Here is a 24,872-nt window from a genome sequence, read left to right on the forward strand (position 1 = left end):
TCGTTTTCATTCAAACTGTCACCCTGCGGACAGAGAGACACAAGCTCAAGCCGAGACACGACCACGACACTGGGGCTGATAACCTCCCGGAGGATCCGCCTGACGATGCTGCAGCGCCGGGTGAGAGGCGGCATCGATCACCGGGGATTCTGAACGGTAGGAGCGCGCCAAACTCCATTTACGAATCCTGCAATTTAGATTTCTATGTATGTCCAAAGGCGCACGCATCGTAAAATCGCTTCTTTTCTGATATTTTACTAATCAATATGATGTCGAGATAAATTCGGCATCACTGATTGCCAACAAAACCACGTATAACGTCGACTAAATGCGATATTTTGGTAAAACACACACTGCAGCTGGTTCTCTCTTTGGCTTCTTGTCACGCCAGAATTAACAGGAGGTTTTAACCAAACAAGTGTTGCATGTGTGCCGAATGTAAAGGCTGCTCGTGCTGAGTTTTCCCTTATTTTCTTCGACATCAATTCACATTCACATTTTCCAGAATAACGCTGTAAATTATAAAGTCGTTGATGTTCGCACTGAGTTTGGTGAGTTTTCTTTTCTTTGTAATAGCGGACAATTAAAAAGTTCCTTTTCAGAGCTCCTCCTGTAATTAGCAGTCACGACTTAATAATTTTAATCATCTCAGTCAAACATAAAAAAGCCAACTTTTGCCAATATGTAGCTTCATCCATTTTTGTTTTTACTTTATTTTATTTACAATTTACAGTTTCAACACATAATGATAATCTTTATTTTTGTAGCACCTTCCCTAATCATGGTTTCCACAGCTCTGGAAATAAGCTGCAGAGGTAAAAAAAAAACAAAGAAAAAAAAAACAAATATTAAACAAGAAAAATGATGAACCCGCTGCAATGAAACAATTAGTCAGAATATATGTAGGGGCCTCCAGGTGTTTTTAGGATGAGTGAAACTTATTTTAAGGGCTCAAACTGCTCAGTAAGTGTTTCTGTAAACGCTCTGTTTGTTTTGGCCTTTAATGGTTAACAGATCTGACGTACTGAGGAAATAAGGAAGTGACAGCAGATCAGCTGTTCGCTGGCTGGATGTCATATACATGAGAATGCAGACGAAAACACACACAGGAGCTTTTATGTGCAGCTGAACAACATTTCTATCACCGTGTTTCCTGTTTGAGGTGTTCCAGGAAGTAGTTTTACAATCTACAGGTTTACCAGCTGAAGGAAATTAAAAACTAAAAACACAGGAGGAAGACATGGCCCAAAAATTAGCAAAAGATTAGTTAAAAAAAGTTTCATTAAAATTACCTGACAGTATGCACACAAAAAATAAAAACAAACAAAAGTGCCAAAAATGATTTATTTATTTAATATTTGTGATGTTTTATTATATTTTCTTCTGTGATATAATATTAAATATATTATTATTATTATAAATGCAGTTTCTAGACCTTTTACCCTGTTTTTTTTAGTTAATCTTCTATGAATCTATGCTTTTTAGGTAATTTTTTTGTCATGGTTTACTAATTTCTTGCACTTTGCAGGATATTTCTTGGCTTTAGAAAACTGATGTCTACACATTAATGTAATATAATATATATTATTATAATATGATATTTTGGGTTTGGGACTGACGAAATAAGACATAAAAAAACATCAGGGAAGACTTTGATAAACTGGGACATTTTGACTATTTTCTAAAATGTTATAGACCAAACAGCGGCAGAGACGCAGTGTGACGGACTGATGGTAAAGGCGTCGGTCGATGCTGGTGTTTCTGCAGAGAGCTGCAGGGGGTCCCTGCCGGGTGCTCCTCAGCGTCAGAGCACGGCCTGTTTTGCATCTTATTTCCCTTTTGAATAAAACGGACGATGCAAATTTCTGTCCCGTTGATGCCGGGTTTGACTTCAGCATGAGATCAGCGGGACAGAGTTTCTTATGCAGACACAGAGCAGAGTCCTGTTTTAATTAAAGTTACACAAACTGCAGTTTCGTACAGAGCTGAAACGGTGGAGGTAAGTTTGTCTTTCTTTTTAAAAAAATGACCTTTTTTAATCTTTGAAAAGTGCATCATTTTATACTTCTAAACCTGACAAATCTGATGTCTTTGGGATCTTTACTAACATTTTTAACAGACAGGATTTCTGATTAATGTGGACCTTGTTTGATGTTAACCCTTAGGGGCCTGCGTTAATATAACACACACTCATATCGCTGGGCACAAAATGTGCTTTTTAAAATCAAGCTTTAAAAACCTATTATACATTCATATGATTTTGTACTTTCATTGAGTTCAGTCTTAATCATAAATATCAAATATTCATTAATTTTCAGAATTTTAACCCTTTAAATGCCAGGTTTTGTCATGATGACACTATGTTTTGAGATTTATTTATATATATATATATATATATATATATATTTATTTTCAAAAGTAGATTTTTTTGCTGACAGTCTGGGATATGTCAGTGTGTGAGTGTAGCTGCTGACAGTCTGGGATATGTCAGTGTGTGAGTGTAGCTGCTGACAGTCTGGGATATGTCAGTGATCAGCAGCTACATTGACTGTGACAGGTCACCTAGTGGAAATAGCATGTATTTCCTCCATATGCCAAATATGGTCAAAATGACCTCATCAGGTGGAAAATAGTCAAAATGCCTGATGATTTTAGGGCATTTTTGCCTTTAATTGATCGGACAAGCATGAGTGTGCAAGGAGGAGAGAGAGAAGGGATGACATGCAGCAAAGGGCCGAGGCTGGAATTGAGCCCGCGGCCGCTGCGGCGAGGACACAGCCTCTAAACGTGGGGCGCCCGCTCTGTCCACTGAGCCACCACGTGCCCCAGTAAACGTGTTAAAATATGATTTTAGTAACACAAGCCAAATGATGATGATGCCAAAAAATATCTGCGCTGTATCGTTACCGCGGCGGTGCGTTTGTGTGGATTTTTTTGTTTCGTTGTTGTAAAGTGCATCAGGACAGACTCCAAATCAACTGTAAAAATTTGGCAATAAATTTTGGTTACTTACTGTGGATTGTGTTGAGGGGTGAGGTCAGGACTCTGCGGGTCAAACTGGGAAACACATTTGTTTCGGAGCTGGCTCTGTGCACGAGGACGTCGTCATGTAAGAACAGCAGAAAGACAAAAACAAACTGTAAAATATGAGTTTATGCAGAATTTAACGTCATTAAGAGCTCTGAGGCCACGTTTAGACGAGAACGGACATACTAAAAATGGAAAAGTCTTTGCTTTGCATTTTAAAAGAAAATCTCCAGTAAACCTAGGTCCGCAAAAACAACCGAAAACACTGTAGTCTGCAGTCTGTAGTAGTTTGCAGTGTGCAAAGTGCAGCCGGGACGTCACCGTTCTCACAGGATCCGTGCTTTGCCAGTTTCCACGGTGACAGAAGGGGTGGCGTTTAAAAAAAAAATCACTCTGGAACCTGGTTTCAAAAGTTTCTGTTTTCAGGCCCCCAAAACACCCAAAAGACCAAACTGCAACAAAAGTTTCATGTTTCATGCGAGAACCGTGTAAATGACCCCTAAATATAAAATAAATATATAATATATAATATAATAATATATAAATATAAAAAAACAGACAGGTGTCCACATACTTTTGGCCATATATTGAGTCTGTAAACATATTAAATCTTGATGTTTTTTATCGGCAGGTTGAGTTTTGATCATCATCATCCTGCAGCTGAAGACTCGACTCCGTCTGTTCATCTCCGAGGAGCGTCGCTCTCTTCTTCTCTCACTCTGTCCGTCCTCTGTCCTCCGTCCGTCCATCATGAATCCGTACAGAGACACACCTCCGTACTCCCCTCCTGACCCCTGCGAGCATTCCCATCATCCTCCTCTGGCGGACACCTCCCCGTCTCCTCCTGTGGTCATCAGGACGGGTCAGAGCTCTCTGGCGGTCCTGAACCAGAACTCTCCTCACCCTCTGGTGTCCTCAGACCACAACCAAGGTCCAAACCATGTCCCATCACCAGACCGCTCCTCCTCGCCGCTCCCAGACCCCGGCATCAGCCTCAGGTTGCGACCCCCGTCCACCATCGAATTGTCTCCAGCTCCCGTCCCGAACCCTTATCCCACCTCCGCCCTGGCCACGCCCCCGTCCCGCCAGGTCTCCGTCATCATCCCGTCCCCGGACCTGCGCCCGTCTCCTCTCCTGCCTCCGGGCCCCGAGGACGCCGAGCCGGACCTGGAGTGCTCCATCTGCTTCAGCCAGTTCAACAACATCTTCCGCTGTCCCAAGATGCTTCAGTGCAAGCACACCTTCTGCCTGGAGTGCCTGGCGCGCATCAACGTCAAGTCGGCCGAGCCCGACGCCATCCAGTGCCCGCTGTGCCGCAGCTTCACGCCGCTGCCCGCCCTCGGCCTGCCCCGCCTCGCCACCAACTCGGACATGCTGTCGTACCTGCCGGCCGCCATGCAGCGAGTCTACAGCATCCGCTTCCTGCGCAGCAAAGGCAAGCTGCAGGTCAAAAGGTATCAGAGCGCTCAGCTTTTTAAAAATCGATCTAACAACTTTAAACACGCTTCTGCAGGACTCATTTTCACCAATACGTTTCCAGAACGTTTCCAGGACTTCAAGGCAAATTTTAAAGATCATACATTCTCTGAAACAACCACTGATACTCCTTTTTATTTATTACTATATATAAGCTTTTAAAATATATATTATTTAAAAGAATAATTAATTCAAACAGGATCAGAACTCAATATTTTATGTACTGGGGAGGGATTTTTTAAATTTTCACTTTGTGACGGGGCATGCAACTTAAAGTCGCTGTTTTTTGTTGGGTTTTTTTTTAAACCTGTGGGAAGGCATGTTTTCTTTTAAAAAAATAAAAAACTCCCAATTTTTTCCCCCTTTAATTTCCTTTTAGTAATATTTTAAAGATTTTATTTTACTTTTTTTAATTTGGCCAACTTTTTTTTTTTTTACTTTTATTGGGAATTATTTAAATAAGAAAAAGAATGATTTTTCTTTAAAATGGTTTTGGCGACTATTTATTTTTTTCTTTAAATAAAAAAATTGACGATCTTTTAGCACAATTTAACGTTGTTGAAAAAAATTAAATTAAAATTAAAATTCAGTTTCATTTTATCAGTAACATTCTGTGTCTCACTCAGGTCATCCGAAGGTCGCCAGCGGTGGGGTCAGAGGTCGCTGACGTCCCTGCAGTCGGTGAACCGCTCTCTGGATGTGGGGCTCCCCAGCCCGCCCGTGGGGGGCCACGCTGAGAGGAGCGGAGTGGGCGGAGCTCTGTTCAGACTGACGGGCCGGCCGGCGTGCCGCGCCTTCCTCCTGACGTCCGTGGTGATGATGATGGTGCTGCTGACGGGCATCATCATCTTCCTCCTCACCTTCAGAAACGAGGACAGTAAGTGACGGCGCATTGCATCACATCCTGTTTCATTTCTGTGGAGGAAAAACAAACATTGAACGGTAAGATTTCAGCGTCAACGAGCAGCAGCTGCTGAGTCAGAAAACAGCTGATCCACATGTGCAATAAAATCTCTGAAAACACAGAGAGACGCCGACGCTCACACCTGAGCTGAGCGCAGAGAGGCGGCGACTTTAATCTGCTTCTTTTCTGCCAAAAGCTTCAGATCACGCAAACAGATCTATGAACCTGAGCGGCGGCGGACTTTAATCTGCGTTACAGAACTCATCTTGTGCCAAAATCTTTAGAGCATCAGCGAGCTGGAGCAGGAAACACGACAACTTTCTGCATCAAGTCACGAAACACGAAAACTGAGGCAGTGAGTCGGTGGATGGTCCCTCGTTTGGAGAAGCAGACCGCGGTCCGACAGTCTGAGCCAACCCAATATTCAGAAAACTATGTTTACAATTCTTATTATTATAAATTTGAAATTATGTTACATTAAAATATATATATTTTTAGCACTTTGAGGACATTTTCTGGCAACGCTAATCGGTATCAAAATGTAATAAGCATCAAAAAATTTTGTGTAAAAAAGTGATAAGATTTCAAGTTACCTGAAAATAAATTAAAACACAATAAAAGAAAAGTACAAACAAGAAAATGAACTCAAGAAAAAAACATTTTGTTGTTATATATTTTAAAATAGATTATTAGAAAATTCATGCATAAAGGTTTCTAGACATTTCCCTCATTTTTTGATTAAGTCTAACAACCCCAATTTCCACTTCATTTTATCTCCCTTTTTTTGGACGCTTACATTGTTATTGATTTCTTTAGGTGGCAGTTTTTTCAGTGGCTGAAAATAAAAAAGCGTCTGCTTCTCCAAACTGCTGACGTGTCGGCTGACGTCTAACGTATGTAACATACTTCCTGTCATACAACCCAGCCTAAAAAACCCGAACTATCCCTTTAATCTCCTCACAGCACTCAGAACTGTTACTTAAAAGCTTATTTTACACACCTCAGATTTTAGTAAAAATGTGCACAAGCAGCACTTAAAAAGCATCAAATGTCATGTTGCAGGAAGGCGGTCAGGTGATACGAGATAAAAGTGAAGATCAAATGTTTGTTTGAGACGATAAAACAGCAGATTTACGACAAACAGAAGGTCAGAGTCTCCCTCTCTGCTGCAGATTAAAACCAAATTTAACTTTTGACTCCAGAGACGAAAACCTTCACTTTGTCACTTAATATTCAAAAGAAATAATCTGACATAAAAGTGTCACCAGGTTTCTTCACACTTTGAGCACTTTAAAAACACAGAGGCTGATGTTACATGTTTGCGTTTGCTGTCTTGTTTACATTTTGTTCCTAATAACCAAATACTGTCGACAGGAGTCATGCAAATACCCCGAGTCACAGTTAGAGTCACAGTGAGTCTGACGCACAGAGCACAACCTTTTCATTCAACATTCATGTATGAGGACGGCTGAAACGAGCTGCTATGATTCTTTCAAACACACAAACAGGAGAGGGAACAAAAAATGGCCCAAAAATGAGCAAGAAATTAGTAAAAGCTGCAAGAAAAATACCTAAAAATAAGTTCACAAAAACAATAAAGGTAAAAAAAACCCAAAACAAACCAGAAAATGAGTACTTTTTCTTATATATTTTGAATTATATGAAGAGAATTATACATATAGGTTTCTAAAAAAAAATCTAATACCCCCACCCAAACTTTTTTTTTTTTTACATCATTTCCTTGTCACCTTTTTTGTGCAGTTTGTGGAACATTTCTTTCCAAGTTGCTCATCGTGTTTTTGACAGAAATCAAAACGATTTTCTCGACAAAAGGCATCTGAATGCAGCACATGAAAACTAATGTTGATTCAGGCGTTAGAGGTCCAACAAATTTGCAAGAAATTAGTTTTCAGCCAACAAGGAAAACTTCTCGCACAAACACTTTGACTTGCAAATCAAGCGTGCCAAAAACAAACTCATTAGTTACAGACGTTTCCGTGATGGTTCAGACTGAATCTGACACTTTGATTCATGTTTATCTGCCTGAATTTGACGCGTTTGTTGTTTGTTGTTTGTTGTTTGTTGTGTGTTTTTTAGGCTCGGGCCTCTTTTACTGTGCAGTGTAAAATAAAATACTTTTATATATTTATATCACTGTTTTAGCAAATCTTGCACTATCACCGTGTTTGCCTCATGTTCAACTTAAATAAATTCCTTTTTAAACTCAATTTATGTGTTTTTTTGTTACAAACAGCAAAACGTTTTTAGAGTTTTAGAGTTAGTTTTTAGGACATTTTCCCGTTTTTGGATAATCGTCTCTTTTGTCTTTTGCTCTCTTTTTTTAAAACACAAACATGGGAAAAAGTTACAAGGAAAAAAAGAGAAAAAGTTAAAAATACAAAACAAACAAAAAGAATAAAAAATAAATATAAATAAATAAATAATAATAATAATATTACTACTAAAATAACTGACCTAAATATATTTTTTAGATATTTCCCCTTCTTTTGTAAAATCTTCTAATTCATCTCATGCTCTTTCTCTTTTTTAAAACCCGAGCAAATTGGCTCGATTTTTTTAAAAAACATGAGAAGAATTTTCAAGTTACAAAGAAAAATTAAGCAAATCAAATCAAATCAAATGAAAAAATGTTATACAAAGTTTTTTTTTTTTTTTTAAAAAAAAGACCCTAACAAAATCCCTGAATAAATAAATTTTACAATTGTTCAAAAAATAAAAACCATCTACACTCTTGAGGTGTTTTAAACTGCGTATTCTCTGTTCACTGTTTAAAATAAAGTGAATAATAAAGATGTAGTGTTTCAGATTGTAGATGTGGAGCTTGCTGTGGCTCCAGCTGAGTTTCCAGGTTAAATTCTTATTTAACCATTTTTAGGATTTTCAAACTCTAAAAAGTGTTTGCAGCTGAGAGGACTCGCTTCAGTAAACTGTCCTCAGTGAGACATGTGATGCTTTAGTGGACTAAAGTGTCCCTCTGCTGGTGAAAAGAGACAAACATTTGGACGCGTCTCTGCAGGAACATCGCGGTGCTCATGATGAAATGAACGACAGCTGAAGTTGATGATCTGATTTTTGGTTTCTGATGAACGCTCGCTCGCCGTCACTGCGTTAGTGTCATCGCTCTCAGCTGAGCTCCTCCCGCTCAGACAAGTCAAAGTGTCCTGAGAGAGACGCCTTTAGTTTTTTTGGACCCCTCCCCCCTTTTTAATTATTTGAATCTTCTCTCTCTTTTTTTAAAACCCGAGTAAATCGGCTTGATTTCTTTTAAAACATGGGAAGAGGTTACAAATAACAAGGAAATTAACTCAAAATTACACAAAAAGAAATAAAAAGGGAAAATGTAAACAAACAAAAAAAGTTTTTAAAAAATCCTAACAAAACACTAAATAAATATATGGATACAAATGTTAATAATTACAATAATAATAATAATAAAATATAGTTTTCTGTAAATAAGTAAAATTCTAATAATTTGTCTCTCCTTTTTTAAAAATGAATTTTCATATCATTTTCTTTTTCTAATTTCTTGCAATTTGAGGCACATTTTGTGCCAAGAAGCTCGTTATTCGTGGCCGCTCCCACGTATGAGGAGCTCGCCTTTCCATCACGGCTCCATAACACGCCTACGTGGCCTCGGACTGAAAAAATAATGACGGCTAGTGCGGTCGCTGCAACAGAAATAAAGCTGCTGATGTTTTGAACCATCGCCATGGTTACTGGGGTGTTATCACCCCAGTAACCAGTATCAGTGGAAACACAGTTGTGTTTCATCCACACTTTAAAAACATTTTTTAAAGTTTTAAGTTCTGCACAAATCTGTGATGGAAATCCACCTAATGAGGCCTCTGGTGATGTCTAACGAGCCTGCAGGCAGCAGGTGGCGCTGCAGCATCAACAAACACGATACTACCACTATACAGTCAATTAACGAGAGGCCAGTCTGTGTGTGTGTGTGTGCGTGTGCGTGTGTGGCTTATTGCTCAATCCTGCAACTCTGCTGTGAGGTGTCCCACACATCCTCTGTGACAGTGTGCGAGAGTGTGTGTGTGTGTGTGTGTGTGTGTGTGTTAACAGGCAGCTTTGAGTGAGTGTGTGTGTGTGTGTGTGTGTGTCTGTGTGTGTGTGTGATGGCGGTGGATACACCTTAACAACACACTGAGCTATAAACACACCTGTTTCCGTGGAGACCGACTCCCCCTCATGTAAACAGTCACATCCTGCACAGCTTCTGTCGTCTTACAGGCAGAACAGCAGAGACGGTCCTGCTGTCCATCAGCTGTCCCGTCTCCACCCTGAGCAGGACAGCCAGGTGAGGTCAAAGGTCAAACTGTCCACACCTGCTGCAACGATCAGACGTGGCAGAGCGCCGAGCTCACGGACCTTTTAAACCAGCAGAGGCACAAACAACAGCATCAGCTGATTCAGGAAGCGTCCCAAAATGACAAAGCAGGGTTCATACAAAAATAGACATCCAGGACTTTTCAAGGACTCTTCCAGGACTTTAAGGCAATTTTTTAAGACAACAACCATCAAGACTTAGCGGTTCTGTTTCATAACTTTAAAATAGATTTTTAAATATGTATTTTTAAATATATATAATGAATCCAGACTAGATTAGAACTGAATATTTAAATCAAACTCACTGTTGGGACTGTTCGTTATTTAGGACTAAAGTAAACACAAGGGAGGGACTTGTGTTTACTTTATTTTGGCTCTAGGGGAGGGGCATATGCCTTTAAATCACTGTATTTTGAATTTATTTCATTGCTGAATTTTGAAAGAAAACTTGCCTACCTGAAGGTTTAGGAGGCATGTTTCTTTTTTTTAATTTAGCAATTTTTAAAGAAAACATTTTAGCATTTTTTTCCTTTAAAAAAATAGAAAACAAGCTTTCCAAAGGTGTACTTTCTTAAAAGAAAACCCCAAAAATCCCAAATATGAAACCATTCATCATAGTAAGAAACAAAAAATCAAAAAAACTAACAAACAAGGAACTGACCTGAAAAAAGTACCATGAAAGTTATTAATACTATTAATACTATTACTATTATTATTACTCTATAATTATAACAATTATAATTTGATAATATAAATATTATATGATAAAAATATTATTATTATATAATTGTATCATTAGAAAAAATTGAAATATAGTTTTCTGGACATTTTTCCTCAGCTTTTTAAAAAAATATATTTCTAAATCTACAAATTTGCTCACTTTGCACAGAGTTCAGAGGCTTAAAGAGTTTTGAAAGATGCAGCACAAAAAAGTGATGTTTAAGGTCAGAGGGCAGAGGAGGTGTTAAATATGTAATAATGACAGATGTGTGACAGATGTGTACCTGTTTGATGGATCCTGCTGAACATTTGACTGTTTACGCTGAAACAACCTGAGAACAGACAGAGGACGGAGGACGGAGGACGGAGGACGGAGGACAGAGGACAGAGGACGGAGGACGGAGGACGGAGGACAGAGGACAGAGGACAGAGGAGGGTCTCTTTAGTTCACTGACCTCATTCAAAAGAATTTCATGTGTCTGTCCGACACACACACACACACACACACACACACACGCGCGCACGCACGCACGCACGCACGCACGCACGCACGCACGCACGCACACACACACACACAGGCCTGTTGTCGGACAAAAAGTCCACTTTGTCTCATGATGTTTCCCAGGATTCCCTTCTCTGCGTGGGCTCGTTTGAAACCAGACAAACAGAGTTACTGACGGTCAGTTAGTAACTCTGACGGTCAGCCGATCAGCTGATCAGCTGATCATCGGCGGAGGAAGCTGCTCTCTCTGTGACTTCCTCTCTCTGTTCTCAACATCTTTGTATTCATAAAAGAAAAACATACATACATACATAAAAAAAAATTCTCTCTGTAAAAAACCATTGATCCTAACACGAGAACAAAGTGAGAAAAAAAATTGAGGCTGACCTTCTCCAATATTCAGATCATTGTTATGAAAATACATGCAAATTAGTACCTATTTAATTAGATAATTATAATAATAAAACATAAGAAGAAGTTACCTGAAAATTTAGCAAAGAAGTAACAATCAAAAATATGTAATAAAAAACACAGAATACTACATAAATATATGATACAACTGTTTTTTATGAGGATTTCTGTTTACCTGTGTGTGTGTGTGTGTGTGTGTGTGTGTGTGTGTGTGTGTGTGTGTGTGTGTGTGTGTGTGTGTGATTGGCTGAGACTAATCTCCTCCGTCTTCGCTCTTTCCTCGGAAGGTGCAGTTGTGACCTGATTTTAGATGAGATGTTTGTGTTAAATGCAGCGCTGTGAAAGATCAGTTATCAGCTGCAGTTACACACTTCCTGTCTGATTTTGGGTTTCACAGCAGAGTGACTCTGCAGGAAAGAAAGAAAGTACGTGTGATTCTGTCGGCAGCTCATTTTGAAGGTTTTCTGTAGAAAAATAAGGTAAAATCCTCAAATGTATCAGAGCCTCTTGTCTCTGTGTGTGTGTGTGTGTGTGTGTGTGTGTGTGTGTGTGTGTGTGCTGGTGAAACAGGAAGGTGGAGCCATCCTGGAACATCCAGCTGACATCTCAGTGTCAGCTGGATGTTCCAGGATGGCTCCACCTTCCTGTTTCACCAGCGCACACACACACACACACACACACACACACACACACACACACACACACACACACACCCACACACACACACACACACACACACACACACACACACACACACACACACACACACACAGTCACACTGAGTGCTGTTTGATAAGATGAATCAAAATTAACCTTTATTAAAAAATTTTCTCATAACACGATATAATGACGGGAAACATAACTGCAGATTTCTTCTCTTTAAATTTTACCAAAACATCTGGTAACCTTAAGTTCATTTAACCCTTTGAAACCCGGGAAATTAGGCTTGATTTCTTTAGAAGGAGGAACGCAATGAACAACTTGAGAAGAAAGCAAATTAAAGTAAAAAACAAATAATCAAACGCTTAACCCTTTAAACCCTGAGCAAACTGGTTTCTTTCACAGACATGGCAAGAAGGAAATGAATAACTTAACAAGACAAGTGGAAGAAAATTACCTGAAAATAAGCAAAAAAGGAGAAAAAAAACCTAACAAAAATATCTATTCATATTTATTTTCTTCTGAAACAGAATTTTAAATATAAAATTATAGTGATCAACAATATAGTGGTTTGGACAATTTCTCTTAATTTTTTAAAAATAATTTTCCAATAACCTCTACCTTTTTTTAAACTAATTGTCTTTTTTTTTTTTTACCTTTTACTATTTTTTTTTTTTGCAATTTTTGGGATATTTCTTGCCAAGCTGCTCATTGCTTCTAATCTCATGTTTTTACTCCAAAGAATCATTTCATGGATATTTGATATAACTCTAGTAATTCATTCATTCTCATCTTTTTAAAGCTAATTTTTAGGGTTTTTTTTTTTTTTGCAAATGAAATAAATTAAGGTTGAAATACTCGTGAAATGTGTCTGAAGGCAGCACAAGACAGCTGATGTAGATCCAGGTTTCAGAGGGTTAAAAATGTTTTTAAAAAAACTATTTTTAAGATTTAATTTTAAGTCCTGATTGTACAAGAATCAGCTCTGCAGAGCTGAGAAAGTCTCGTCCCTGCGTGTGTGTGTGTGTGTGCATGTGCGTGTATATGTGTGTGCATGTGCGTGTATATGTGTGTGCGCGTGTGTGTGGCGCTGTGGATTACCTGCAGAGAGGCCGACCAGTTTTTGGTGCCGGAGCTTCGCGATGTCTGCAGGACGTCTGCTGAGTCTTCAGTCTGTCCCCGTCTCTCTGCTCCGTCCTCCTGTCCTCGCTGTGAGGCTCGTGCATTTTTAAACGGTGGCGACGCTTCAGAGTGAGCAGGTCATCGTGGTTCAGCAGTCTGACCTTTGACCTCAGCTTGGCTCAACATTTTGTAAACACTGTGGAGATAATCAGTGTTATTTGTTTGGCGAGCCAATAATCTGTCCGTCAATGATCATGTGAATAAATATTAAACATTTAAAATTATATATTATATACATATTAAACATAGAAAAAAATTTAAAAATCCAACTAAACTTTTAGCTAAAATATTTTCTGGTTCCAGTGTCTCAAATGTGACAAATTCCAGCTTTTCTTCTCTTTGATGACCGTAAATTAAATATTCTGCTCTGCTGGTTCACGAAACACAACATTCGCTGGAGTCTGATTTTGTTTTTGGAACCCTCGATGGATATTTGTCTCCATTTTTGGACTCAGTTCATCATCAGTGAATGGAAAACAGTCGACAGAATAATCTTAATCGTTAAAAAAGTTGATGTGGAAGCTGTAAATGTTCAGTAATTTTCCTCGTGTCCACACACAGGTCTGCAGTCAGAACAGAAGCAGGATTAAACCTTTTATTTTTTAATGTGGCATCAGGAGGAAAAACCTCCGTGTTTGTTGGTGTTGAGTGAGTCTGGATCAGCGGTCTGCAGAGGAGGAGGACGTCTTCTGTCTGCAGAGCGTCCTGAGGGACAGACAGAGCAGCAGCATTTACACAAAGAAAGGAAACACAGAAAAATACTTCTTGAAAAACAAAAAAAAATTGAGGTCTATTTCTATTTATGGCTTAATTGATTAATCAGCCCGTTCTTATTCCGAACCTGTGAAACAGTACAGGTCAGTGATTTCTGCAGACACGAAAAAAGTGCAATAACAGATCATCTGTCGACCCTTCGTTTTCACCAATCATTAATATCTCTTCCTGTTTCCATGACTTTATTTAAGTAGTTAAAATGCACACGCCTCACTTGTTGTCCTCATGTCTGCTGTTTGAGGACAGACTGAAAACAGGACTGACGCCCCGCAGACTCACCGCTTCATCACAGACCTGTCCGGATGCAGCGGAGCTCCGGACCTGCAGGGGGCCGCTTTGTGTTTCCTCGTGGGTCGGGGTACGAGGCCGAGGTCGCCCGGTCTGTAGCGGGCCAACAGGAACAGCGGGTCTGTGGACACATTCAGGCTCTCTGGTCTGTGGAGGACGGACACGAAGATGTAAACTATAAACTAACAAAAAAATAACAACAAGCAGCAGAAACCAGAGCGATGCAGCGGAGGCTGATTCAGTACCTGACCGGTCTGAGGTCGGAGGTCAGCCCAGGAGACGAGTCTGGGCCCTGAGGCTCGATGCTGCGCAGCAGCTCCTGCAGCGTCGTCCACTGAGGCTGAGACACTTTGTCTGAGCTCTGCAGAGGACAGAAGACAACAGCAGGGTAAAGCAACAGCAAGTTTAGTTTAGTGTTTTGGCACACAATTCAAAACTGCATCAAATCTGTGTGAATTTATATATATATATATATATATATATATATATATATATATATATATATATATATATATATATATATGTACATATGTTTGGAGAGGTCAGGAATTTTTAAACTTTTTTGTTTTTCCAGAAGCAGTTTCTTGATTTCTAACCTTGATATTACTGCAGAAGTAATTTTTTGATTTTTAAACTTTTTCATTATTCCAGAAGTATTTTTTTTTATTTTTAACCTTTGACGTTATTGCAGTAGTTCTATGTTTTAGCCTTTAACTTGTGACGGGTATTTGAGGTAAAGATGATGCTCGTCCTCGTGTGTTCGGACCTTCAGGATGTCTCTGAGGGTGGCAGCTGCGTGCTGCAGGACGCCCTTCAGCCGCTCCGTCCCGCCGCTCTCCGTCTGCAGCTCGGTCTTCAGCTCGTCCAGCTCGGCTGTTTGCTGCTGAAGCCTCTGTGACTCTGAGGCCAGCCGCCGTCTGAAAACGCACGCACGCACGCACGCACGCACGCACGCACGCACGCACGCACGCACGCACGCACGCACGCACGCACGCACGCACGCACGCACGCACGCACGCACGCACAGAGGGGGGTCATCAGAGGGGGTGTAGCTCAGTAGTAGAGCATTTGACTGCAGATCAAGAGGTCTCTGGTTCAATTCCAGATGCCCCCTGACTCCCATTTACCAACATTTCACCGGAGTGGACGGTCAGATTTCTGCTGCGAATGAAGCTGGTGGATTCTGCCAAAACTGGGTCTCGTGCTCTGAATCTCGGGGATTATAATGTTCTTGAAATGCACTTTAAAGATTATTTATTTGGCATTTCTGTCTTTATTGGATAGGACAGACACCAGACACCCCTGAAATGCACTTTACATGAACCTGAGTGTGTTTACATGATGTAATAATAATAATTTTTGTGTCAGTCGGACTGAAATTGGACTTTGAAATAAATGTGAACATGTTAGTCTGACTGAAATCAGACTAAATCTTATTTCTGGAAGTCGGACTAAAACACCCGAGACTTTGACCGGAGGAGGATTTTCTCCGTCGTGTAAACACCTCAGTCTGACTTTAAGTGGACTCGGTGTTGTGCGTGTGCTCCTAGTCGTCCTCATAGGGACTGTTTGTTATTTATGACGGGGGAGGGGTGAAAAATGGATCAGACATTTTAAAAAAAAGTCAGCACTGATGAGAGACTTTTTAGTTTTGGCGTAGGACTTAAACAGATCATCTTTGATATTTATTTTAAATAAAAAAGTCAGACAGACTTCAGTCAGCAGATTCTCCCTGCTGCTGGTGTACTGGGACAAAGACAGAGTCCAGTTAAACTAACTATAACCGTCGCTCCGCTAAACTGCAGGGAAACACACAGAGTGACACTGAAAGTGAGTTTTAGGTGCAGACAGAAGAAAGAGAGCAAACTTTCCACCTGAGCGTCTCGTTCTCCTCCAGCGTTTTCTGTCTGACGATGCGACACCTCTTTATCTCCTCCTCCAGCTGCCGACACCTCCTCATCAGCTTCTCCACCTCCTGAACACACAAGATTTACACCTCAGAAATCTGCGCAAACTGGATTTTTTCATTTTTTATTTTTCCTTTAAAAAGGCTAAAACTGGGAGGAGCAACTTGGCAATTTGCAAGAAATTAGGTGACAAGAAAGTTGACATGAAAAGGAACTGAAAATAAGGTTTTAGGTATTTTAAGGTCGTAGCATTTTTTAAAATTTCTATTCTAATTAATTAAGATGATTTTATAACTTGTATTAACTTTTTTAATAATATGAAGAAAAAAAGATTTATATTTTATTATTTTCATGTTTTTTCCCCTCACTTCTTGGGCGTATTATTTAGTTACTGATTGCTAAACGTCAAAAATACAACTTGTTTTATAAGAAATTCAAAACCCCGTATCTGTGCAGTTTAAGTGGTAAAAAGTCCCGTTGTTGCCCTGCAGGGAGCCAATCAAACATCCGGCAAACAGACGAGAAAAATAATAAACAATAATAATGAAGAAAAATCATCAGCTGTGCTGAAGGCTGTATTTTGTAATTTTGTTCTTTGGGCTCATCTTCACTCTGAATATTGTGCTGCTGTGTTAATCGACAAATGAGGATGAAGAAAAGTCGTGTGAGGAATTTTTTGCCGGTTACGTTCAGAGGAGAAGTTCGTCCCTTAAAACGGTCCAGCTGACATTTACGGTCGTCTTACCTTCTGGCAGGCGAGTCTCTTCTGGGCCACGGTCTCGAAATCCTTCGTCAGGTTCTTCATCTCGAAGCGAAGAAGCTCCTCTTGGTCTGCCAGGTCTTCCTTGGCCCTCCACAGATCCACGCACTCGTCCAGGAGGATCTGGACCTTCTCCTGCAGCTCTCTGTGCTGAGCCCGCTCCTCCTGGACCAAGTCCGAGACCCGCGTTTGAATGCAGTCCTTCACCACGCTCTGCAAGTCCTCCGCCACCCTGGTGTCGCAGGACGAAGGACATTTAGTGTCAATTTAGAGGTCAAAAGAAGACAATCGTTATCTATGACAGTGATACGCAACTTTTGGCCCGCAGGCCAAATCTGGCCCCCAAAGAGGAGCCCGGTGGCCCCTAAAGAGGAGCCCGGTGGCCCCCAAAGAGGAGCCCGGTGGCCCCCAAAGAAGAGCCCGGTGGCCCCCAAAGAAGAGCCTGATGGCCCCCAAAGAAGAGCCTGGTGGCCCCCCAAATATTTTCTAATTTACAATAAAAATAAAGTGACAGACACTCTGAATAGTTTTTGTCCTTTTAGTCTCCATAAGATGTCAGCGACATAAAACAGCATCAAAATAGAGCTTTTCCTGAAACCCTTAAAATGTTTTAAAGTTGCAGAAAAGTCCTAAAATCTGAGATACATCCTGAAATCCCAGAAATGTTCTAAAATGTATGAAATGTCCTAAAAATCCTAAAAGTGGGTAAAGCAGGTTGAGTGTCTCTGCTGTAGATGCGTCGCCGTCAGTTTAACTCCGTCTTTACCCGCTCAGCTTCAACTCGGCTTCAGTCTCCAGACTGTCGATGGCGGCTTCGTGTTCCTCCTTCTCGCTGACCAGCTGCGTCCTCAGAGGCTCCGTGTCAAACTCCTGCTGCATCAGACGCTGCAGCTGCTCCTCCAGCTCCTGCCGCTCCTCAAACGCTGCCGCTGAGGGAGGAGAGGAGCGTTACGGAGACGATGCTGCAAACAAAAAGCGTTCAGAGAGTTTGAGGGTTTTATCGCGGGCTGTCTCTGACGGCAGCTGTCCTTAAACCTCTCTCGCCCGTTTTAGAGCCACGAGCAGAAATATCGGCACGTTTCTGTCACGATGGTCATCTTTCATCTGACAGCCCAAAATCACACGGTGCGTACCGGGCTTCAGGTGGAAGACGCCAAACAGAGTTTGTTTGTAAACATGTTTCACCGACTGAGAGGAAATGTTATTTGGACAACATGAAAGTATTAATCCTGCATTTGACTTTTATTTTATTTATTTCATTTTATCTCATTTTATTTTATTACTTCCATTTTTGTTATATAACTTTACTATTTTAAAAAATCAAATAAATTATTAATGTAATTCAGTCTGTCTATAATAATAAAAAAGAACTTTTATTATAATTATTATTATTAATAATGTCATTGTTCATTTTATTTTCTTTGTCTGAATGTGTGACTGTATGATGGGATATATGTATATATACTTGTGCATATAAATGGTTAATAATAATGAAGGTGTGTGCGCGGTGTGTCACCGTGCACGGCGCTCTGTGAGTTCAGCTCATCGAGGTGCTCCTGCAGCTCCTGCAGCTGCCGGCGCAGCTGCAGCTCCAGCTCCTCTCTGACCCGCTGCTCCTCCTGCTGCTGACTCTGCAGACGCTCCGTCAGCTCCTCCACCTTCTTCTCCGTCTCCACCGCCGAGTGTCTCAGGTACTCGCTGATGTCCCTCGTGTCCTCCTCCAGCGTGCTGCTCTGGTCGGTCAGGTCTTTGTTCTGTTTCTGCAGCTCGTCACACCGACGCTGACATCTGCAGCAAGAAGAGATAGTAGTACATTAAAGTACTGTGATTACTGTTGCAAATAATATAAATGAAATATTAAAGTAACAGTAAAAATAAAATAACTTATTTAAATGAAATGACTAAATTATAGAAATAAAATGATAGCTGAACATTAAAAACAAATAATAACTAAACAATTCAAAAAACAATTTGAATAAAATGATAATAAAATAATAAAATACAATGTTACCAAATGATATTTAAAAAATGATAACAAATAATCTAAATAAAATTATATTAAATTAATACAAACAAAAAATAACTAAGTCATAATAATACATTAGTGGGACACTTCTTGGAAATTTGGTTTTTTTTTTAGTATTTTTTAAAGAAGAGAAAGTGTTGGAGAGCTAGAAAATCGCTGAAACATTAGTTGATGAATAGAGTCAGATTAAATAATTAAGTCTTTAAATCTGAGTAAATTGTTGTTTTTTTCTCAGACATGGGAGCAACTTAGCAAGATGTAGAAAAATAAAATCTGAAAAGCAAACACAAAAATTTATTTTACATACTTTATTACAGATTTCTTTACAGACATAATGTTAAATATTGAATCATAATAATTACAATTTTCTGGACAGTCCCTCCTATTTTTCAAATAATCCTTCTGTCTTTGTTAAAAAATGAATCTTAAGGTAATTTTCTTGTTGACAGACTGGTGCTAATGCTAACGGAGCTAACATCACTTATACAGACACATATAGAGCTAAAATTTTAGCCTCTAATCACTCAAATTTAGTCTGTAACTTGATTTTTTTAATCAAATTAAGTTTTAAGCTAACATGATCAACTTTGTGTCGGTGGCAATGATGGTGATGGTGGCAGCATTTTAATGAGGCACAAACTGGTGCTACTGCTAACGGGGCTAACATCACCCGGCTAACGTTAAAAAGCTAACCTTAACAAAATAAAGCCGTCACAAAATATTTTCTCACTTAAAAAGACAAAAACATAAGATAAAATTAGTAATGAAATATTTATAATAAATGAATACAAATATTAATCTATATGTATGTATAATTACGTGTTTAAATAATTTTTTAAAAATAACTAAATGAGACTGCAGTCTGCGTTAGCTGAAGCTAACTGCGGCTCACCTCTCCAGCTGCTGATCCAGAAACTGAATTTGTGTCAAATATAACGGCTTTTCTCTGTCCTCACAAGACATTATATCCGCCATGGACATATATTTGTCTCTTCGCTGTATGTTAACAAACTTTTTGTTGCCGTTCGCCGTTTTTTTATCCGTTTTTCGGGGTATTTTGCAAAGAAAGTCGACAGAATAACGTAGCTAGCTCAGAAGCTAACGTCCATGTTGTTGCTAGGTAAATGTTGCCTTCAGGGAAAGTCGGAAATTCTACACTTTTACAAAAATAAACAAACTGTCTTCATTTTAAATTTTTAAACTTTTACTACAATTTACTGTTGATATTATTCTTGTTTCATATGTCACTTTGTACATGTATTTGTCCTCTTTTAGCGCTTTATAATTTCTGGTTTTAACAAGTGCAATAAAATAAACTTTATCATAATTATTTCTTCATGTAATAATTATTTCTTGCATTAATTTAAAAAAAAAGGTCCCAGTCCTAATTCAGAGTTTATTTTTGTGACCAACATTAGTCAAAGTCATAATTATGAAATATTCAGATGAATATTTTAGATGAAAAAATCAAAACAAAAAACACACACATGCACAAAACTAATTATTTTCAATAAACTACATGCTAAGTAGATTTTTGCAATCACAAACTTGGCAAGAAATGTCCAACAAATTGGGAAAATTAGTTAATGGTGACAAGAAAACAATATTAGAGTCACATTAAAAATGCCATTGCTAAATAAAAATACATTTAAGCATATAGACTTTAGAAATGTTAACAAAATGTATAATTTTATTTGAAATATAATATAACAATGCCTTGTAAAAAGTGCAAAAGTCAATGTAATGTAATAGAAATCTGAAAATAAAAACATTCATACAATAAACCTATAAAAAAATAAATAAACACAAAATAAAAATAAATCTAGTAAAAAGAAAATCTGTATAAAATATTTGGTGAAAAACAAAAAAATCCAAAAATCAAAGCAACTTCATAAAATAAACAAATAAATAAAAAAAGAATTGAAAAAATAATAGTCAATTTGATATAATAGAAATACAACAGAATGCTAGCATAATCAAAATACTAAAATACACTATGTGAAAAAAAATGCATAAGATAAAAATTGGGTTTTTCAAAACTTTAAGTAAAGCAATTTTATTGCAAAAAATGTCAATTGTGCGGTTATAATGCCTGTTAAAGGGTTAAAACAGGAGAGACTTGGTTCTTTTGGAATACATATCTAAATACCGGTTTTTGGTGGCCTTGAACTGTCGCCTCACTCAGGTGTCTCCTCCTGCTGAGAAACTCATGAACATTTATCCCGAACAACATCATTGAAGAAATATCATTTATCTGCAGAAATGTATCACGGCAACATTTGATCAATCTATTGTCCTGCAGAAAGCCGTTTGCAGGGGTTCATTTCACACCTGTGGACCCCACTTTGTCCCCACAGCAGGAAAAATGGACCATTTTAATAAAAAAAAAGTGTTTGTTAGCAGCTTGAAATATGAGCAGGAGGAGCTGATGTGTTGAGTAATAACGAACACGGTGCGCCTCTCTAAGTTTAATTACAGACTGCCATGACAACAGTGGAAACAAACACATTTAGCACACAGCAGACAGGTAATAGCTTCATTTAGGAGCTATTTTGGGCGAGCCTCTCCCCTCTGCAGCAGGCTGTGTTCTGCTCAGCCACAGAAAAACACACCTGCTGCTGATTTCAGTCATGAAATTAAAGGTTTGGAGCATGAGCGTGCACGCAGAGATCTATTACATGATGTAACGTTTGTTCTGAAGCCCAAAGAGCAAAACAGTGTTTGCTGCAACAACACGAACATTTGATCACATTAGTTACCAGGAAAAAAAAAAGCAAATTTACTGACTGTTAATTAATTAACTTAAAGAGAGCATGTGGCTCGTGATGCCAGTCTGTCCTGTTTGAGAGGTTGTGCTGTCTCTGCTGTTAATGAGCAGTTAGTGTTAATTAATGTCAGCCGTGTCCTCTGTCATCACTCTGACTCTTATTGTCTGTTTCTTTGTTTAGTTTTTGCGTTTGTGGCGTCTGATATTTGTCACACGTGCTCAGATTTAGGGAATAATGACGTCAGAAGTCCTTAAATGTGCTCCACCCACTGACCAAAAAACAAATCTGAAACAAAGCAGATATTTTTGCATTAAAATTGCTTTAAAAAAACATTTTCATTTCATGCATATATTTTTATTTGACACATTTCAGTGTTTTGACTAATCTGTAATTCTGTTATATTAAATTGACTTTTTTTTCTATCATTAATTTATACAGATTTTCTTACTAGAGCCATTATTATTTGAATGTATTTTTGTGTTTATTTTTTATTTTGTTTATTGTTTATTAATACACTTGTAAGATTCTCATTATATAACTTTAACATTTTTAACTATAAATGAATAGATTTTTTTAGATTGATTTTTATTTAAATAAATACTAAAATTAAAAAATTTAAATAAACACTAAAATGAAAATAAAATGTATTTATTTGATCAATTTTCTTTACAGTAACAGAATTTATTGGATTTTTTTTAATAACTCCCCCATCTTTAAGTAATTTTTCGAAAATGTTCGCAATTTGTTGGACATTTTTTGCTAAGTTGTTTTTTCCCTAAATTTTTGGAAGAAAAATCAAACCACTTTGCTCATGTTTCAGGCTCTAATAGCTTGTGAAGAAAATAGGTGTGGCCTCAGGTTTCAGAGGGTTAATTTAAAAAAAAAAAAAAGTTTGAATAATGTGTAGAAAAAAATATGCAGTGACAGCAGCAGGAACTGGAAACACATCTGCATGTGAAAATGAAAACGCTGATTGAGGGTTAAAGTTTCTGTTTTACAAATGTCTGTGTGTCGTGAGAGCCTCCACACCCGCACTTTCCACCACTAACTGCTCCGTCTCTGCGCTCCGTCTCATCCTGTCCTGCCGGGAAACAGCGTCCTCTCACTCTCGTGCAAAGAGCACATTACCAGAGTTTCTGAGGGATCTTCCTCGCAGGCTTGACTCTGCTGGGTGGATGCAGAAAAACAGCCGGGAACACACAGGCGGCGGAGGCTCGGTGCGCCGGCCTCGGGCTCAATACCTGTGGGAGGCGGAGGAGAAACCTCAGCTATGAAAATGACTGAGTGCACCTGAAGGTGTCCTCACACAGGTGCACGCTGTCTCCAGTCAGCTCAGGTTCATCTGAGGTCACATACCAAACATTTCACTCTCCGATTACGAAAAGATTTTAACCTCCGAGCTTCTGATTTTTGACAATTAGATTATTGCAAATAAATCACCAGACAAAAATGTTGTTATTGTAGGTTTCTGCAAACCACAGATACCATGAAATGCAGAGAGACGAAAAACTTTTTTAGTTTGACATAAAGTTTAAGTTTTGGACATTTCCAGCTGTGTTCAAAGCAACAAAAACCCCTTTTTGTTTTTGTTATTATAAGACTTGGAGACAATTCCAGTTGTGTTTGAATGTCCACTCTGCTCTCATTGTCCGACGGTGTCTCCGCAGGTGTTCCCGCCGGTGTCTCCCAATGTCCACACCGCTGTTATTCTCCGCAGGTGTCTCCTCTGGTGTCTCTGAATAACCTCCGCACTCATTTGTCGCCGGTGTCTCCGCCAGTGTCTCCGAATGTCCCCTCCGGTCTCATTGTCCAACGGTGTCTCCGCGGGTCTTCCGCCGGTGTCTCCCAATGTCCGCGCCGCTGTTGTTCTCCGCTGGTGTCTCCTCCCATGTCTCCGAATGTCCGCTCCGGTCTCATTCTCCGGCGGTGTAAGCCGCCGCCGTCTCCCCCCTCCCTCCTTCGCTCTGTGTGTGAGAGAGGACATGATGAGAGGACACGATGAGAGGACACGATGAGAGGACACGCTGGACACGGTCTGAGTTCAGGTGTAGTGAGTATAAAAATGAAACTGATTTTGCTCTTGAAAATGACTTTCTAAAAAAATGTGATTTTACAGCTTTTTGTCTGAAATGTCGTTTTTTTTTTTTTTTTTAAATTAATCTGTATTCACCACAGCCTTTCATACTTTCAGGTAATGAACAACAAACAAAAAGAAATTATCGGTTATCGGTATCTTATCGGCCAATAGAAGCTGGAAATTATCGGTTTATCGGTTTAAATGATCATTATTGTGCATCACTGGTTATGATATCTTCATGTCTCACTGAGGAGTTAAAGGAACCTTTAAGCTCGACAGAAATAGTGATTTGATGTATATCGTGATATATATCGATATCGACCGATATGAAAAAAATGATCATGATAAGACTTTTCTCCATATCGCCCTGCCCTTATTAGCAATAAGAAAAGTATTTATTAACTTTCTGCGGAAATACTTTCAGGTGTAGCTCTCAGAAACTCGGTTCACACAGTCGACCTCTGAGATCCACCCCAACATTAACTTCCACCTTCGGCTGTAATTATTTATATCAGGCTCCTTATAATTTGACATTTAACATCTGAGTCATCATGAGACACAGAAACAAAACCGTGTCACCGGTCCGAAGGTCAAATCAACGAATGACACCGAAAGTGATCCCAAGTCTTTTTTTTGTTTTGCAACAATGGAACTGGAAACACTAAAGAGCCCAAATTCATCTCCTCAAACCTCCCAGGTGTTTCACGGATGTAATGATTATAAAGTTCACCTTCATTTAAATTCCTGACTGAGAGTAATTGGTTGAACCATCAGGAGCGCTGCCAAAACCGCAGCTCAGCTTTAAACTGGAATTTTCCTCCAGACCTTTGAGACAAAAGCAGAAAGATGCTGCTGGATTCCTGCAGCAGGGTGTTAGCTGCTGTGATCACCGCTCCGCTGTATCATTAAGCTGTAATAACCGTGATTTTCAAGCTCCAACGTGTCTCGCCTCGTGCCTCCTCAGAGCCCAGGGGACGAGCCTTTTCCTCTCGGCAGATGTGAACCAACACTTCGGTATTTTGTTGCCACGC

The 24,872-nt window shown here is 39.3% G+C and overlaps 2 protein-coding genes and 1 non-coding gene across 4 annotated transcripts; 2 read left to right on the plus strand and 1 right to left on the minus strand.

Moving 5' to 3' along the window:
• Positions 1-16: 16 nt before the first annotated feature.
• LOC121944732 (uncharacterized) lies at positions 17-7,635 on the plus strand. Its single transcript, XM_042488621.2, has 3 exons — positions 17-156; positions 3,659-4,481; positions 5,130-7,635. Exons 2-3 carry the CDS (start codon positions 3,778-3,780, stop codon positions 5,386-5,388), a joined length of 963 nt encoding a protein of 320 aa, XP_042344555.2. The 5' UTR covers positions 17-156; positions 3,659-3,777; the 3' UTR covers positions 5,389-7,635.
• Positions 7,636-13,772: 6,137 nt separating this feature from the next.
• On the minus strand, positions 13,773-20,602 carry LOC121944731 (cilia- and flagella-associated protein 157-like). Of its 2 annotated transcripts, none has more exons than XM_088076248.1 (9): positions 19,889-20,602; positions 18,487-18,758; positions 17,737-17,899; positions 16,956-17,202; positions 16,178-16,278; positions 15,070-15,220; positions 14,549-14,664; positions 14,310-14,450; positions 13,773-13,946 (listed from the first exon to the last, which is right to left on the minus strand). In XM_088076248.1, exons 1-9 carry the CDS (start codon positions 19,975-19,977, stop codon positions 13,901-13,903), a joined length of 1,326 nt encoding a protein of 441 aa, XP_087932374.1. In that variant the 5' UTR covers positions 19,978-20,602; the 3' UTR covers positions 13,773-13,900. The 2 variants fall into 2 exon arrangements, with proteins under 2 accessions (XP_087932374.1, XP_087932373.1); XM_088076247.1 differs by having other exon boundaries at positions 14,295-14,450; positions 19,889-20,601.
• trnac-gca (transfer RNA cysteine (anticodon GCA)) lies at positions 15,346-15,417 on the plus strand. The gene has a single exon. It is a non-coding gene; the product is annotated as a tRNA-Cys (tRNA).
• Positions 20,603-24,872: the final 4,270 nt, after the last annotated feature.

Source organism: Plectropomus leopardus, chromosome 4 (assembly GCF_026936395.1).
Source record: "Plectropomus leopardus strain MGB_pleo_1.0 chromosome 4, ASM2693639v1, whole genome shotgun sequence".
NCBI classification, from domain to species: Eukaryota; Metazoa; Chordata; class Actinopteri; order Perciformes; family Serranidae; genus Plectropomus; species Plectropomus leopardus.

Coding starts and splice junctions, on each gene's coding strand:
- LOC121944732 (XM_042488621.2), top strand. CDS start 3,778: ATGAATCCGTACAGAGACACACCTCCGTACTCCCCTCCTGACCCCTGC. Junction 4,482..5,129: donor GGCAAGCTGCAGGTCAAAAG/GTATCAGAGCGC, acceptor TGTCTCACTCAG/GTCATCCGAAGGTCGCCAGC.
- LOC121944731 (XM_088076247.1), bottom strand. CDS start 19,977: ATGTCCATGGCGGATATAATGTCTTGTGAGGACAGAGAAAAGCCGTTA. Junction 16,279..16,955: donor AGAGACTCGCCTGCCAGAAG/GTAAGACGACCG, acceptor TTGTGTGTTCAG/GAGGTGGAGAAGCTGATGAG. Junction 14,665..15,069: donor CCCTCAGAGACATCCTGAAG/GTCCGAACACAC, acceptor TGTCCTCTGCAG/AGCTCAGACAAAGTGTCTCA.